This window comes from Schistocerca serialis, chromosome 11 (genome assembly GCF_023864345.2).
Source record: "Schistocerca serialis cubense isolate TAMUIC-IGC-003099 chromosome 11, iqSchSeri2.2, whole genome shotgun sequence".
NCBI classification, from domain to species: Eukaryota; Metazoa; Arthropoda; class Insecta; order Orthoptera; family Acrididae; genus Schistocerca; species Schistocerca serialis.
The window spans coordinates 72,717,237-72,736,242 of NC_064648.1; the positions used below are offsets into that span (position 1 = coordinate 72,717,237).

The following is a 19,006-nucleotide window of genomic DNA, read 5'->3' on the forward strand; positions in this document are numbered from 1 at the left end:
ACACAGAAATCTTCACAGTGCAAATTTATCATGCAGTGATGAAAAATCACTTCTCTTCATCACCTAAATGCAATGAAGTGACAGTAGTTTTCCTCCACAGATCTAATCCATTTCATTGATCTGATGGAATTAAAATTTCTTACATGAATTTCAACTTTTTCTTCAATAATGATAGAGGCTGGAGGAACGAATTAAGATATGTGGCATAGCTGGGATTTGAACCCTGGTCTCCTGCCACACTAGGTAGATGTGCTGACCATTGCATCACTGTAGCAGTATGGCTAACACAGGTGCATGGACTGCCATAGTCCAGTGTCTCCCTAACACAGATTTAAATTCAGACCTTCACTGACTATTTGGGAAGGCGAAAATGGGCTGAAGTTGTGAGTAGAATTTAATGTTATGGAGGGCACTGGACTAGTGTAGTGTGTGGAACTGCGCTAAACCTACTTATACAGTGTTGTAATTGTCAGCACATCTGGCTTATAAGCAGGAGACCAGGTTAGTCCCAGCTGTGGCACAAATCAAATCACTGTTTCAGCTTCTCTCATCAGTTTCAATTCAAATATCTCGATAGTCGGCCCTCGCTAGTTTTGAAACCAGAGATGCCTAGTTCTTTGACTGAAGCCAGTGCTGGAGTAAGCACATTTCACTAGTAACCATGCAGCTGTAATAGGAGTCCTTTCGCCAGCTATGAATATGACCGTCACTCCTACTGTACTTTCTTCCCACAGTTTCCAATGCTATTGTGTTCTTTTAATGTGCACCTGACATGTGAGGCTGAAGCCACAGTGCTACAATATAACAGGATCTATTGTTGGTGTAGCAGTACCAATCTTATTACAATTACCTCCACACACTCCAGTTTTTGTCCTTGAATTCAGGAAAAATATGCAGATTATTCATGTAAATATGGTATGTTGAATGGGATCTATATTACAGATTACCTAACCAGTAGTAAGATGGCAGTACGCTCTGTATACCTTATTGTCGCAATACTTCGAGAAATAATTGTACTACTTCTTGCTGTTGTGCAGAAGGGGAAGCTATCTTGCTTTTGTCAACAAAGATAGTTGTTTGGGTGTACCTCATGTGGAAAGAGGTGTAAAAGTTGATGGCAGACGGGCAGCAGCACACGGCAGGAGTAGCTCACAATGGGCCATACGTCTGCTGGGCGAGCATCCACAGCCACCGTTACTGATGTGCTCGTATCATCTGGCAAGTGTGGCAGACAGATCTGCCTGCTAGTTTTCCTCTTTCTCTGTTGGATGTCTGTTGATGGGATGCTCAGTGATGCAGAGGATTTTGGTAAAATACTGACAAGCGAACTGATATTGCCCCCACGGATTCTAAACTGGAGCGTCCTTAAGGACATGAAGCAAAATCTGTATGTATACATGCCAAAGTGCATGAAATTCGGTAGCTGCAGTGAAGTAAAACAACCTGCAGGTCTTACTTGTTGGTTACATTACTGCATTACAGCCTAAATTTAGTTAGCATTCCTGTTGTGACCTAGTTAATAGGTAAAAGAATTGTTCAATACCTCGAAAGGTGATGGACACTGATCAGCCCTTGTTGGCGTAGTAGCAACTGCTTTTGATGTGCAGTCATACAAAGACTCAAACACTTGGAGGAGTCTGAAACCCACATAACTCGAGAATTTTGGGTAAGTGACTGCATATAGGGTGTTCATATGACCTATTTTTGAGTGCTGCTAGGGTGCTTGGATCCTCCCCCAATCAAAGAAGTTAAAAGCTGACTGCAGAACAATTCTACAGCCCCAGCAAAAATTCTGTGTAAGGACCATAAAGATAAGAGAAATTAGGGCTCGTATGGGGCATATTGACAATTATTTCCCCCTCATTTTGTTTGCAAGTGGAATAGGAATGCAATGGCTGGTATTGATACAGGGTACCCTCTGACATGCAATGTATGGTACTTGTGGAGTATGTATGTAGTTGAGATGGTGTGTGTGTGTGGGGGGGGGGAGGGGGGGGTGTTCATCCATTACATATTTTCCATATACTGTAGAAGACTGCGTGGTTAACTGCTCTTCATGGTCCTTTGCTGTCTCTGACAGAATTACATTGTCATCAGCAAACCTCAAAGTTTTTCTTTCTTCTCCATGGATTTTAGTACCTAATCAGAACTTTTCTTTTGTTTCCTTTATTGCTTCCTCAATATACAGATTGAATAACATCAGGGATAGATTACAATCCTATCTTACTCCCTTCCCAATCACTGCTTTCCTTTCATACCCCTCGACTCTTATAACTGCCATCTGCTTTCTACACAAATTTTAAATAGCCTTTCGCTCCCTGTATTTTACCCCTCCCACCTTCAGAATTAGAAAGAGAGTATTCCAGTCAACATCATCAAAAGCTTTCTCTAAGTCTACAAATGCTAGAAATGTAGGTTTGCTTTTCCTTAATCTTTCTTCTAAGATAAGTCATAGGGTCAGTATTGCCTCACGTGTTCCAACATTTCTACGGAATCCAATTTGATCTTCCCTGAGCTCAGCTTCCATCAGTTTTTCCATTCGTCTGTAAAGAAATGACGTTAGTATTTTGCAGCTGTGACTTACTAAACTGATAGTTCAGTAATTTTCACATCTGTCAACACCTGCTCTCTTTGGGGTTGGAATTATTATATTCTTCTTGAAGTCTGAGGGTATTTCGCTTGTCTCATACATTTTGCTCAACAGATGGTAGAGTCTTGTCAGGACTGGCTCTCCCAAGGCTGTCAGTAGTTCTAATGGAATGTTGTCTACTCCGGGGTCCTTGTTTCGACTCAGGTCATTCAGTGCTCTGTCAAACTCTTCACGCAGTATCATATCTCCCATTTCATCTTCATCTACATCCTCTTCCATTTCCATAATATTGTCCTCAAGTACATCGCCCTTGTATAGATCCTCTATATACTCCTTCCACCTTTCTGCTTTCCCTTCTTTGCTTAGAACTGGGTTTCCATCAAAGTTCTTGATATTCATGCAAGTGGTTCTCCTTTCTCCAAAGGTCTCTTAAATTTTCCTGTACGCAGTATCTATCTTATCCCTAGTGAGATAAGCCTCTACATCCTTACATTTGTCCTCTAGCCATCCCTGCTTAGCCATTTTGCACTTCCTGTCGATATCATTTTTGAGACGTTTGTATTCCTTTTTGCCTGCTTCATTTATTGCATTTTTATATTTTCTCCTTTCATCAATTAAATTCAATATTTCTTCTGTTACCCAAGGGTTTCTACTAGCCCTCATCTTTTTACCTATTTGATCCTCTGCTGCCTTCATTATTTCATCCCTCAAAGTTACCCATTCTTCTTCTACTGTATTTGTTCCCCCCATTCCTGTCAGTTGTTCCCTTATGCTCTTCCTGAAACTCTGTACAGCCTCTGGTTTAGTCAGTTTATCCAGGTCCCATCTCCTTAAATTCCCACTTTTTGCAGTTTCTTCAGTTTTAATCTACAGTTCATAACCAGTCGATTGTGGTCAGAGTCCGCATCTGCCCCTGGGAATGTCTTACAATTTAAAACCTGGTTCCTAAATCTCTGTCTTACCATTATATAATCTGTCTGATACCTTGTAGTATCTCCAGGGTTCTTCCATGTATACAACCTTCTTTCATGATTCTTCAACCAAGTGTTAGCTATGATTAAGTGCTCTTGCTCTGCTGTTGCAGCTCTGTTGCGCACTATGCTGATCACATAAGAATCATAAGTGAGCCTAATTTATTTTTTTGGTGTGAGATAGGTGATTTGCTTGAGAAGAAAGAGTGGGTCCTGTTAAATGCCATTAGAATATCCACCAGAGCTGTGTGAGCTGTCTACCACATTTTGCTTATCTTGAACATTTTCCAGCCCCAGGCTGGATCTGTTTGGAACATAAGCCTCAGCATATAGTCCTCTTTCCTCACTGCCTGTGTTCACTCTGGTACAGTCCTTGTCTCTTGTTTTCAGCACTGCTTCACATTTTTCAGCCATCTATTCCTTGGCTTTCCTCTTAGTTGTTTCTTTCACATCTCCATTTCATGTCTCTTCTTGCAACACTCTTGTTTTCCATTCCGGTTAAGTGCCCACACCATTGCAGCCTTGGTGTCATTGTAGCCTAGTTGTTTCTATACTGCTCTGCAAGTGTTCCTTTTTACTATTTCCCTTACTTTTCCATTTCTTATCATCTCTTCTTGTTACTGCTGTCCTGCTTCTGAGAAACTTCGTTTCACACACCTGTAATCTGCTCACATATTTCCTTTATTATCCATGTTTCAGATGGTAGTGACTTCCTTACGTCACTTTTTTGGTTTAGTGGGACATCCTTGCTCCAAACCAGGTTTTTAACACTTAGCAAGAATTCCTCAGCCTATTTGCCACATTCACTGAAGGCTCACTTCTTCCATTTTCCTCCGTCACACTTCCAAAGTACTTCACACTTTCCACCTTCAATTGTTCCTCCTATCCTTATTCTGCTAATTAGTCTATCTTTCTAGTTGGAAGCAGAATCTCACATTTGTTTACAATAAATTTCATCCCCTTCTGTTTGTTCCCAAGCATGCAGATGCTCATGAATATCCTGTTTACCCAGATCATAACCAACTACAAACAGTATTGCTTTTGCCTAAACAGTATTCCCTTTCGTGAAATCTTCTCGGGTGATCAGCCGAGTAAAGGCGTCGTCTTCTCGCAACATTTCGAAGGGTTTCGTACCCATCATCTTCAAGCGAAGTGTCGAGATGCTGTGTTGCGTGGTCCTATAAAGGCTCCTGGACCAGTGACTGATTCCGGGCGCCGACCAATCAGGTACCTGTGGAATCGGCCGCCGCGCCAGTGGTGGGGGGTTCGCGGCGCGGACCGGGCGTCGAGTCCCTGCCGGTTCCTACTACGTCTGTGACCGCTACCGTCTTCGTGCCGGAGCGTTCTCTTCTAATTCTAGTTATTGCGGGATTCCAAGCTGTACTAAGTTGGAAACCAGTGTCTCGATTGATCAGGTTGCTGTTCAACCGAATTTCTACAGCCTCTTTGAAAACTGAATCCCAAAATCCTTTAGCGTCACACAGCTTCTTCGTACCCTCAAAGAGGAAGGTGTGTCCTTCGTTAAGGCTATGTTCCGCTACCGCCGATTTTTCTGTCTGACCAAGGCGTACATGTCTAATGTGTTCCGAGCGCCTCTGCGTGATGCAGCGCTGCGTTTGTCCGATGTATTTCGTACCACATTCACATTCAATACGCAGCGCTGCATCACGCAGAGGCGCTCGGAACACATTAGACATGTACGCCTTGGTCAGACAGAAAAATCGGCGGTAGCGGAACATAGCCTTAACGAAGGACACACCTTCCTCTTTGAGGGTACGAAGAAGCTGTGTGACGCTAAAGGATTTTGGGATTCAGTTTTCAAAGAGGCTGTAGAAATTCGGTTGAACAGCAACCTGATCAATCGAGACACTGGTTTCCAACTTAGTACAGCTTGGAATCCCGCAATAACTAGAATTAGAAGAGAACGCTCTGGCACGAAGATGGTAGCGGTCACAGACGTAGTAGGAACCGGCAGGGACTCGACGCCCGGTCCGCGCCGCGAACCCCCCACCACTGGCGCGGCGGCCGATTCCGCAGGTACCTGATTGGTCGGCGCCCGGAATCAGTCACTGGTCCAGGAGCCTTTATAGGACCGCGCAACACAGCATCTCGACACTTCGCTTGAAGATGACGGGTACGAAACCCTTCGAAACGTTGCGAGAAGACGACGCCTTTACTCGGCTGATCACCCGAGAAGATTTCACGAATGGAATACGCCGAGAAAGTCTCAAATCACATTTAACATACCTCTACGGGGAGGATATCCATCGCAGCTACCAGATGCTACAGAAACTACGACTCAAGACGGGCAAGCTGCTTAGCAGACTGGCCTTCTTACAACGGTGTCGAGATAAAGAAGTGTTGCCGAAATTTGCCAACTTGCGGCACTCTGTTAGCACGACAAGATCCAGACGCATACTACAACGAGCCGGTGCGGCCCTGGTGCGCGAACACATACGGGTCACCAGGCAGGAGTTAGATAAGAACGCAAGGATGCTGCTTACTCAACACCTTCGATTGGCATCCTATCTCCCACCACACACATGGGAGTGGCTCGACGGAAACACATATGCAAGCAGTGAGATCCACAAGAGAAAAGCCACGGAAAAACAATGTGGCAAGTTCACCAGACTGTATGGAGCCCGGCAACATGCCGACCACACAACCAATGCCAAGACTGTCATCAATCTGGCAGGCAAAGAACTGGACGAGACCACAATATCAGTGCTGTCGAGAGGACTTAACTTTGCTCCAGTACCCAGGACACTACCTAAGCGAGACATTATCAGCAGCATCGAGCAAGCCGTGCACGGCCTCCCTACGGAGGCAGCTGAGGAAGTTAGGAGAGAGACGTGCAGGGTCCTGGAGAAGGCAAAAATGCCCAAGAACAACATAACGTCTGCTGAATGGAAGGCTCTTAAGGCCCTACGTGAGGATGAGGACACTGTCGTTCTAGCTGCTGACAAAGGCAATGCCACGGTGATACTGAGGAAAGAAGATTATTGGCAGAAGATAAACTCACTGCTACAAGATACTGCCTACAAGCAACTGGACAAGGACACGACAGCTTCCGTGACTCGCAAGACCATCGCCTTGCTCAATGACTCTGGACTGGAAAAGGACGTCATCAGGAAGCTGTACCCCAGAGCACCGGCACCACCACGGCTATTGGGCTCCCTAAGATCCACAAAGACGGAGTTCCATTGCGACCCATAGTGAGCACCATCAACTCACCAACATATGGTTTAGCCAAGTACCTAGCACAACTGCTCAAACCGATCGTGGGTCACTGTGAGCACCATGTCAAGAACTCGGCGGAGTTTGTGAAGGTACTACAAGGCTTTCGCCTGGATAAAGAAGATCTTCTTGTCAGCTTTGACGTCACCTCACTCTTCACACGAGTACCGCTGGAAGACTCCCTAGCGCTGCTCGAAACACGCTTTAGTGAGGACACGATAAAGCTGTTCCGGCATGTGTTAACAAACACCCACTTCAAGTGTGGAGGCAAATTTTATGAACAAGTGGATGGTGTAGCCATGGGGTCCCCCTTAGCTCCAGGCATCGCCAATCTTTACGTGGAGCACTTTGAAGACATAGCCCTGGACACCGCCCCATTGAAACCTAAAGCCTTCTACAGATATGTGGATGATACTTTTGTCGTGTGGCCACATGGCAGAGAGAACCTGCAAGACTTCCTGCGACATCTCAACAGCATACACAGCAACATAAAATTCACCATGGAGGTGGAAGAAAACGGAAGCTTGCCCTTCCTTGACATTCTAATCAAGAGGCACCCTGATGGCACCTTGGGTCACGCTGTGTATAGGAAGAAGACACATACGGATTTATACCTTCATGCACAGAGTTGCCACCACCCAGCACAACGCAACTCAGTGCTTAACACACTTGTGCACAGGGCCAAGTCTATCTGTGATGATGACAGCCTACCTGCAGAGTTACAACACCTAAGGAAGACCTTCCGCAGCAACGGTTATAATGAGACGCAAATCTCGCGCGCCCTACACAAGAGCAGGAAGGTAGACACACCAGAAGAAGAAGATGAGACCAGATGCCTGGCATTTCTACCATACGCGGGACTGCCAACAGCCAAGATTGCCCGCATTCTGGAGAAACACAACATCAAGACAATTTTTCATGCCCCAAGTAAAATTAAGGACATTCTTGGCTCAGTCAAAGACCACCTAGGACTGCAGACTCTGGGCATATACAGTATTGAATGTGAATGTGGTACGAAATACATCGGACAACGCAGCGCTACCTCACGCAGAGGCGCTCGGAACACATTAGACATGTACGCCTTGGTCAGACAGAAAAATCGGTGGTAGCGGAACATAGCCTTAACGAAGGACACACCTTCCTCTTTGAGGGTACGAAGAAGCTGTGTGACGCTAAAGGATTTTGGGATTCAGTTTTCAAAGAGGCTGTAGAAATTCGGTTGAACAGCAACCTGATCAATCGAGACACTGGTTTCCAACTTAGTACAGCTTGGAATCCCGCAATAACTAGAATTAGAAGAGAACGCTCCGGCACGAAGACGGTAGCGGTCACAGACGTAGTAGGAACCGGCAGGGACTCGACGCCCGGTCCGCGCCGCGAACCCCCCACCACTGGCGCGGCGGCCGATTCCGCAGGTACCTGATTGGTCGGCGCCTGGAATCAGTCACTGGTCCAGGAGCCTTTGTAGGACCGCGCAACACAGCATCTCGACACTTCGCTTGAAGATGATGGGTACGAAACCCTTCGAAACGTTGCGAGAAGACAACGCCTTTACTCGGCTGATCACCCGAGAAGATTTCACGAATGGAATATGCCGAGAAAGTCTCAAATCACAGTATTCCCTTTGTCTTGTCTTCTCCTGTTTCTTCTGCCACTTCGGTCACTGTTGTCAAAAACCACAAAGAAGAGAAGAGGTGACAGTGCACTATGCTGTTCCGCAAAACTTCTTGCTGGAACCAGCCTGTCCTTTTATTTCCCACTCCCAAACAAGTCAGACTTCCACAATATCTCTCTTCATGTTTCTGATCAGTTAAATGTTAAGTGAACCATTTATTAACTATGCTTTGAAAGTCACAAGCTTAAAGCTTCTTCAAAATATGATGCTTTAGTTAATGATCATGGACACAATACACAAATCCTGATGAATGAGATATTGTCATTCATTGTCTAAAATGCTGTCAATGGAATTTTAACATAATCTAAAATGCTGTCAATGGAATTTTAAATCCTACATTCAGTGGAGAGGCCCTTCTAGAGTACAAACTGTGACTAGCTTAGAATCTAGCTGCATTTGCTCATTTTTAATTCATTAAATTTTCTTTCCCAAAGCATTAGTTCATAGGCCAGTTATCTGTCCTAGATTTGAGGTGTTCCAGCAGTGATGTACTTAAGTCTGGATAGACACCCTGTGATAGTGATGAATTAAATATTTGTAGCTGTAACAGAACAACATGCTTTTAATATTTAGTGTAGTTTTAATCATCTTGTGTGAATTTTTGCTTTTAGGACAGTTGACTGTAGTAATCTCACTTGAATAGGCTTAAGTGATACTGAATTGGTTCAATGTATATGGTATTGAGTGTAGCATATACTGTAATACTTTATGTTTTGAACTGTGCTGAGCTTCTTGGTTCCCACTAGGAGCTGATTAGAAGTTTGCTAACTGTATGATGATGTAAACCATGGCATCTCTATCAGAACAAGACATTTTATTTTTGTGTTTTCTAATTATATCCTCCTCTGTTTAAATTTTATTTTCTGAATTGTTAATCTGACACGACATGCAAGCCAATGATCCTTTGTTCTGCAGGTAAATGTTCTGGTGTGACTGGGGCAACAAGCTGAAGATTACGACAGTTGGCGTGCACTGGCCCAACGAAATAACTGTAAACACTGGCAACGAGTGCTTGTACTGGGTGGGTGCCAAGCTGCAGTCAGTAGAATCCATCAACTTGGACGGCAGTGATTGCAGGGCATGTAGGAACATGCATTTGAAAGCAACTGTCATGAAAAACTTCTTCGTAACTCTTGGTCAAGGCTTTATCAGACAACATATAAATAAGCAAATGCAGATCATGCACTGGGACAAACAAGCCCCAAATTCATTTCACGGCTAATGTGGTTTAATCCAATCATTACTAAGCTAGGATGTACAGACCACACAAATTCAAAAGCACAGAACTACCTTACCAGAAGTAGAGGATTAAATTTAGACACTTGGTGTGCCTTAGTGCTGAGTAAAACAAACACCAACTATTTCTCACCTTAAGATCCATAACACACACTGACAGGATTGTATGATCATAAGTAGTGGCCTGATGTCATTAAGACTGTTGCTTGGATACACACACAAATAACCCCTTAAATTTTTTTTTCAAATTGTTCCAAAGAATACTTTCTATTAATGAAATTCATGACTGACATATAAAGACAGCTTTTAAAGTTCAAAATGAGTTATAAAATTTTGAATATTACAAACAATAAACTCTAGAGTACAAGGTCTGTTCAAAAAATTTCTAAACACTCTTAATTTTCCAGCAGTGGTGTGTTGGAGCAAATTCAGTTGACATCCATGCACACACTTGCTTTTAATGTGTAACTTCCAGAACTTTCATTGTTTTATGTCTGTCAGTTGTTGTTCAATGCCATAATGCTGTATTGAGTACAGTGTTGCATTCCACAGTTAGCGAATTTCTAAAAAGCAGTTAGAGGAGCAACACATGTGTGTTAAATTTTGCGTGAAACTCAAAAAAACATTTACAGAGACGTCAGATGATGCAGGAAGCCTATGGTGATGAGTACTTAAGCTGTACTCTGTGTTAAAAATGGTTCACACAATTTGAAAATGGCGGGAGGGAAGTTAAAGATGATCCTCATTCAGGACTCTGTCTGATGTCCACAGACGATGCTCATATCGGGAATGTCATTGAAATTGTGTCTGCCAATCAAAGACTGACTGTCTGAGAGCCTGCAGAAGAATGTAACATATCATTTGGAGCATGTCATGAAATCCTGACACAGTTTCTTGGAATGAGTCATGTTTCCACCAAGTTCATCCCATGGTTCATGAGACAAGAAAGAGATTCTCCTTACAATCTGTAAAGGGCTTTTGGGTCACACAAATGAGAGAGAGAGCTGTTCATTGAGAGAATCATAACTCATGATGAGATGTGGACCTATGGTTATCGTGCTGAGACTGAGGTTCAACTTTCACATTGAATTGGGAAAGGTTCTCAGAGACCAACAAAAGGTCGTCAGGCCAGGTCAAATGTCAAAGCCATGCTCATAGTTTTCTTTGGGGGATTAGTTCAGGGACAAACTGTCAATCAGTTGTACTATCAAGATAAGTTGTGATGCCTGTGACAAAACGTGAGAAAGAAATGGCCTCAAATGTGAAGAGAGAATTCATGGCTCTTGCATCACAATAATGCATCACATTCATTCCTGTTGGTGCGTGACTATTCCACAAAACAAAATCAGTGTGCTGCCTCATCCTCCATGCTCCCCAGATGTGGCTGCTGTGGACTTCTTTTGTTCCTAAAGTTGAAAACACTGTCAAAAGGATGAAGATTTTGCAATGATAGAGTTAAAAATTTGTAGACGGTAGTTCGCACAGTCTAGCAAGTGGTGTACCAAGACTGCTTCCAGAAGTGGAAATGATGTTGGTAACAATCTACCAATTGTGGAAGAGTATTTTGAAGCAGACCATACACAATAAGTATAAGACAAGTGTAGTAAAATTTTGTGGAATAAGTTGTGGAATTTTTTGAACAGACCTCATATACTCATGCACTGGACTTTGACTAAAGTATCCTGAAACCTGAAGTTATTTTTGTTTGTGTGTAGCTATGAAGTCCGACCATATATTCAGTAACCAATGAAATAACATTATTCTTCACTTTCTCAGCCACTAAGTTCAGTGTCAAGCTCATTTAATTGGACAGGTAAACAATCTACTCACCAAGCGCGTGTGTGTTCTGCTGCTGGTTGGTGAGTAGATTTCTTATGTGTCCACTTAAATAATTTTATCAATAATTTATTGTTTCTGTGCCAAACATAGGATCACTATTGACATCCTTTTTGAAAGCATTGTTTAAACAGTACAGGAGAGTCTGAAAGTTCATGTTTTGAGTTTCCAAAGCTGCACACACCAAAGGTATCTATTGGCAACCACCTCAACTGAAACAAGACAGCAACACTACAAATGTAGACCAGTTGTTCTCTAGGAGCTGAACACCTGACTACCAGTCCTGAAACAAACAAATGCAGGGTTTAATGTTTTGAAGGTCTGTTCTTGAGTTTACGTTTCTGTCAGGTAATAAAAACCAGAACTCAGGGTTTTATGTTGAGGAGTTAAACTTCCTGAGTTTGTTTGAGTTTATAATGGCTTTTTCATTGAAGTCTCTGAAGTTTGGAGCATTGTAAATGTCTTGAAACAAAGTCTAATGCCCATAAAACAAAATTCAAAGTACACAAATGATGGCTCTACAATACCCAATTAATGGGCTTCTCAGGTAACGCATCTGAAAGGTTGTCATTTAAGAAGTATTTAACTACAAAAACTGTTGGTAAGAACACTCAATGTAAAAAGCAACATGAATCAATCTCTTGATCAGCCATACTTAATAAGATTGTATTTATTCAAACACAATTTTACAAGGATAACAAATGTCAGTTTAATCAAATGATGAAACATAACTAAGATATGGACATGTAATTAAGGAATTCTAGTTACAAAACTAATGCTACTGTTCATTCACACCTCTTAAGCTGACTGCACCCTAAACATATCCTTCCAACTCAGTAATATCTCTCCTTTACACCCTTGTGTGTTGCAGTTAATCTCAAATAGTAAGCAAGCATCCCTCAGTATTGTAAGGGTAGTGGAGTTGAGTAAGATAGGTTAGCATTATTTGTCATAATGCTTGTATCCTGCAGGTGTAATGTAGAAGGTTATTTTAAAACTTTCACCAAGCCTAACATTTGCTAGCCCTAGATTTGTGTAAAAAGTAATTAGCATCATATGTAGTGGCATTAAAACTGTATACTTTCTCTTAGAACATATAGCTTGTATTTTTCTACTATGGACTGCAATGGGTTTCAATGAGAAATTTTTTTAAATTGTGTGTAAGCTTTGTTGGAAATCAGTAAGTTCTATTTCTCGAATACCAGATGAAAGAAGACTATGTATCTGTTCACTCGCAGTTAAAATGTCTCAAGAGAGTTTCTAACTGTGATACATCTTTGTTCATTTATCATAATGTTATACACCTTAATACTTGCATAATGTCTGGGGTCTTTTTGACCCAAAGGCTTGATTAACTACAAAATCATCATCATCATCAACAACAACATCATCATCATCATCTTGGACAGTTTCCAGCCTCTGACCGGGTCTGTATGGAACATAGGCCTCTTCATCATCTTCTGTCTTGCCACCATCTCTCCATCTTCACCTTGGTTTTTCAGAAATAGAACGGGCTTCGTTTAACTACAAATAAACCGTTTTAATGTGGGTGTAGACTACTCACTCCCCAGATACGTTATTCACAGACTTTTTATTATAACTGGGTAAAATATTTATGATTATATTATAGTTTGTAGCACAATAATTTGAAATGTTTGCAGTGGGATCCAAAAATATCCCAGTTATACAATATGTGATTTTCAGTGTTGTATATAAGTTTTATTATGAAAAAAAATCTTAGCAACAATGCACCTTGTAAATCGACATTCATTTGCACTTTGTTGTAAACAGTGAAGAGAAAATGCATTAACATGCATTGCTATGGCAAATTCACAGTTTGGAATTGAGTTTTGTGGAAGGAAGATGTGGTGTTATATTTTATTTGTCATGGATGGTGATATACGTTTTGCAAGGTTCTACAGTCTTGAGTAGGCTTCGGCAGATTTACACAAGAGTGATAGCGATAGCGAATCAATTTTTGAAAATAAGGATGACAGTGATGCTGATGGAGATATGGTAGAGGAAGATATACAGATCAGAGAGGAAGTGGATATGAGTGACTGTGAAGAAGGTGATAATGGTATTCAGGTAATGAGTGCCTTTACTTTTGTATAGAAGTGGACAGATAACATATAACACAGTACCACCTGGTGTGCACAAGCAGGTTTCAAGAAAGGTAATCTGTGAAACTGCACACATTCTACATCACCTTGGAACACAATTACAGACAAGGGCAGATTTTTTCAGAGTTTTATCACCAATTACACGCAGAGTAATGCATAACAATAACTATGCAAAAGATGATAAAATTCTGTACCCAACTCTTGAACACTGTATTGAACTTGATTCTACAGAGCTGCAGGCATTCTTTGGTCTACTTATGAATCCAGTTGCCCCAGTGCAGAGCACAACACATTCATTTGGCAATATCCTCAGGCTTCGAGGATCGACTAAAGGAAAAAGAACACGATACCCAGGAAGCCGATGTTCCAAATCTGAAAAGAAAATGATGTGATTCCTGCTCAAGGTCAAAGGAGAAGCTAGTGAATCAACAATGTGATGGGTGTCACTGTTTGTAAAGAACATGAGGGGATAGATGTGTTGCATAATGATTGTTTGTCATATGACACGGAGAGTGAGTAGGAGTGTATTTCTAATAAAATTCCATGTAAGTGATATTACACATAAATTAATAAATTACAGTTTTGTTACTAGTATGTGGGTCATGAATATTTTGTGTTAACATAATTTTTGGAACTAAACAAAGTAAACAAAATGTTTTCACATTTCAAACAAATGCAGTAGCTAATTACACCTTATATGTATCTTAAATTTATTAATAAACTATGAAGTTATAATATCAATGTCAAGCACAAATTATAATTACTTTTGTGGGCATATTTAGAATTTTATTACCATAAAGTTTCTTGAATCACTTTGGGGTCAAACAGGACCCCAGGCATACAACGTTTTTCCAGAGTGAGGCTTAATGAGTAGATTATGATAGGGTTTTAAATTTTTACAATTTGACCAATAATTCAATGAAATTTTGAAAATCAGATTCTTGTTTCCACTATGCCACAGCCATTACCAGATTTGATAGTAAGCAATTGAGGCGTAGCACCTTTGCGTCGCTCTATCACTGGTTAGGACGATATCGTCATAGGCATGAGTCATCGAAAGATGTCACCAGCTGACATGGACCTTAGTTACAGAGCTGCACGTAGTTGTACTAGTAGGCAGCAGAGGTCAGCAGTTGACGGATAGTGCTAGCAGTCGTAGTCAAAACAATGTTGTAAAGTTATGTTTGATTAATATTTAATGTATTTGCATAATTATAATTGTTTTATACGTGTAGTAATTAGCAGTGTGAGTGTTGTATGAGTGGAGAAGAACAGAAGTAAATGAAAATTGTTTTGTTTATTCGCGAAGTACCAGTTAAACTATACAGAGGATTTACTATAGTTAAATGTGCAATCAGTTTATGGTACTAATAAATCATGAGTAGAACACAAATTAATCAGTAATTTCAGAAGGAGTAATTTTATATTTGATACTTTTCTAAAATTATTTATTTAGCAATTGCCATAGAAAGAAATGTTTTACTATGATCGGTCATTGAAGCAAAGTGCGGATTAGCGCGGGATAATACTGCAACCTGATTTGCTGTTTGTGATATCAGCCAATCAGAAAAATGCAGGCTCGTGCCAATCTATGCTGGGAACAAAGGCTTTGGTGTGACCCAGTGAGGTCGGGGCTGAGGGTTCAAACTAGTAACATCTCATTTAAAGCAGCTCTGATAGATGTACTGTAAAATCCCAGAAAAATGCTAATTACGAGTTTGCGAAGTAGTACAAAGTGTAATTAAGTGAACGATATAGTGAAATTCCTGTGGAATTTCAGCTGGAATATCAAAATTATTGCTTTTAACTGTTAGTTAAAACCATGTGGCGTGTTGTGCCATCTAAGACTGGAACAGGTATTACGTGTAGAGCAGAGTGCACAACATTTGAGTGAGCATTTTCATAACTAAATGATCCGGTGAACTCTATTAACTTCGGTAACGGGTGTAAATACCATAAACTGGCTACGTGTGATTGTGGTGTGAACTTTACGTTATGTTGCCACTTAGAACAGACTTGGCAGTATTAACTGTGATCTTTATCGTGAAAATACACCTGAAAATTTACATTGCCGAGTTAAAACTTTTATTTCAGTAGATAGCCACGTCCCGTGTACCGGACAAATTCTATGTATGTTGCGACCTGCAATAGACAGTAGTGGTCTAGTATTTTCTGCTACAGCTTTTAGCTAGACAAATGAACATTGCTGGACACTGGTAGGGCAGTAAAAATGTAACGTGCTGTGCTGCACATGGTGCATTGGCCGGGAAACTTATAAAGCTGTAGGAACTGAATTTGTGATCAAGAGGAATGGTCAATAAGCAACTTTGAAACAGCGACTGTAGGTGCGAGTGAGATATTGCTGTGAAGACGAACATACATTTTGAGATGCAACGAGGAGAGAACCTGTGGAACAGAGATTTTGTAGCGAACTGGATGCTATGGGACTGAAGGCACAGCGTAGTATTGGTCTGCTGAGCTACAGATGGAACAGTAAGCGGACAGCAAGGCCCAGCAGCTTCCATCACAGTGGCAGTGTGTGTGGGCCCTGAATCTGGTACAATGCGCAGAGAAAGGCAGATTGCTGTTATCAACACACTGCAACGACGTCGGACGGAGAAATATAAGCTAAGTTTATATAGTGTATTATTTGCATGTGTAAACAGACTTGCTAGTATGGATGGGAATGATAATTCTGTGGTTGTGAGAGAGGGCAATGTAAGTCAGTTTGATGTGAGTGCTAGTCAGGCAAGACCTCCTGAACAAAAGCAAGTAGGGGATACTGTTAATATGGAGGTATTAAGCAACGATGTGCCTCAGGTATCTCCAGTTGTAAAGATGGAGGTGGAACATAATGTTCCAACCAATTGTGGTATGGGTGACTGTTTAAATCTTGACGATAGTCAGTTGAATGTTTTCAGTATTAATAGTTCGTTTGATGTCAGTAGTGTTAATGTGAGTGAGGAGGCTGACAGAACAGATACCAAAGTTGGTATTGTGCCTGTACAATTAGCTGAACAAAGAATTCTACAACAGGAAAACAAACCAGTATATTTACAAGATACGTTTGCAGCTTTAGTGACAAATATGAATCAAAATTTCAGTAATATTAATCAGAATTTCACTGAGGTAAAACAAAATTTTGGGAAGTTAGATCAGAAGGTTGAACAACAGTCTGGTAGTATTATCAAGCTAGCTAATGATCTGAAACAGTTTAAGACTGAAATTAATGAGAAAATAGAACAACAGGCTGTTGAGTTTAAGAAGACGTGGAGGACGGATTTGCATGTGTTTGATACTCATGTAAATAAGAGAATTTCCGATGCAGAAAGTAGGTGTAAAAAGTCTTCAGAAAATGTAAAAAGTGAATTAACAGAGCTGGTTATCAAGGTTTCTGTTCGAAGCAAACAGATTATAGATCAGATAAGAAAAGAAGTAGGTCAAGTCAAGTCAAATCTGACATCAGTAGGAGCTATGTGTCAAACTACACATGGAAATTTAAATAAAAAAAATGATTCTGTGAATTAAAATTGTTTGGGCAGTGTTAAAGTGGTGTCTGAACGAGTGAATGCAGTTGTGAGTGGTGTAGAAGAAATTACTAATAAAACTGAACAAATAACCCTTAAATTAAATGAGCATGACAGTAGACTAAACAAAGTGGAACGTAATATTAGATTGGGTGCTAACGGTGTGAACTGTAGTATGGTGACGGAATCTGCTGAAGTGTCTTATATTACAAACAGACAGTTTCTTCATTTTGATCCAGCTGGAAACATTCATCCAAAAGAGTTCTGGAACGATTTTGAAAATGTTTTGCCTAGTTTGTGGAATGACCGACAGAAGACTGGTTTCGTAACATCGAAGTTTTTGCGTGAGGCTAGGATATGGGGAATGACTGCAACAAACAATATGGGACCTTAGAGCAGTTTAAAGCAGCATTTTTCAAAGAATATTGGGGCAAGCAAAAGCAAATAGAATTGCAAAACAGTTTCTGGGCTGGGGAAAAGTTCAATCCCAGGAAAGAGAATATAAAAAGATTTGCTTTAAGATGGGTGACTAATTTGTCATATTTGACAAACAAATTAGAGCCTGAGCAAATAGTTATGGGGTTAGATGGAAAGTTGCCTCTAAGCTGGAGAAATAAAATAGTTTCTGCTACTAGAGACAATGTTGAAAAGTTTATTAGCTATTTGCAAAGGGTGGAGAAGCCAATGCAGGAAGAGGAGCAGACAAATCGTAGTTTTAGGACTCAGAATACAGTTAAGAAAGGTCAGAATGTTAATGTAAACAGAATGGGCGTGTCACATAATAGCCGAGGAAGGGGTTGGCGCTAAGCTCCAGTTCCAAGGACAATTGATAATGATCAGGGCCACGCTTACAGATTGTGATCACCAATTCATGATGACAATGATTTTCAGGAGAGAGAACAGGTGGGGGTGTAACGCAGAAATGAAGCAGAATCACAGGGCACGGGAAACTAGATCCCGTCTGTGAAGGGGCTGGCATTTGCAGAACGGGTAGCAGTAATTTCAATCCGCTGGCCATACCTTTTGTGTACAATAAGAATAAAGTAACTGAAGTCCAAATTATTGACAATAATAATACAACTGAAAGTAGTAAAGCGAAGGATGATAGAATAGGCATGCTACAAGGTGGCTATGTAGATGGGAGCAGGCAAAAGGTGCACTGTGCTGCAGGTTGTTTGGTGGGAAAATATGTTGAAAGTGATGTAAAATCTAGCAGTGAGGGAGAAGTGTACAGTAGAGCAAATGAGGAACCTTGCCAGGGAGAAGGAGGAGATACAAATATACAGGGACTGCAGGAGCTAGATGAGAAGTGGGTAGAAGAATTATTGATGTCAGTAAATAGGGACTTAGAGGAAGCTATGGAAGCATTTCATGCCGGTGATGACCAGAATGGGAGTCAGCTGAGTAAAAATAATGTAGAAGGAGAAGATGAGGTAGAAGAATTAGTGGAGAAACTAATTACTGTGGACAAGGGAGCTGCAGATTTTCAGAAGTGTTTTAATCTATCCATAGTGAATAGGCTAAAGAATGTAGGAAGGGACAGTAGTGAAAGCAATCCTGTAGACATTTGTATAATCTCTGGGCACAAGGAAGGTTTTGAGAGGTGTAAAATTGTGCATGATTTGCTTGAGGAGGATGAAGTCACTGTTAAAGAAGAAAAGAAAGTTCGACCAGTAATCAATCTGTTAGTGCAAGGGAAAGACATACATGCCTAGTTGACAGTGGAAGAGATTTGTGTGCTGTTAGTCAGCAGTGGTTAGATGCTTTGCCTAATAAAAGAGAGCTTGTAATTATGCCTGTCATGGGAATCC

The 19,006-nt window shown here is 41.1% G+C and overlaps 1 protein-coding gene across 1 annotated transcript; it reads left to right on the forward strand.

Annotated features, from left to right (window-relative positions):
* The first annotated feature begins 5,841 nt into the window (after window positions 1-5,841).
* Window positions 5,842-9,116, forward strand: LOC126426458 (uncharacterized). Its single transcript, XM_050088372.1, has 2 exons — window positions 5,842-6,490; window positions 9,085-9,116. Exons 1-2 carry the CDS (start codon window positions 5,842-5,844, stop codon window positions 9,114-9,116), a joined length of 681 nt encoding a protein of 226 aa, XP_049944329.1.
* The last annotated feature ends 9,890 nt before the right edge of the window (window positions 9,117-19,006 follow it).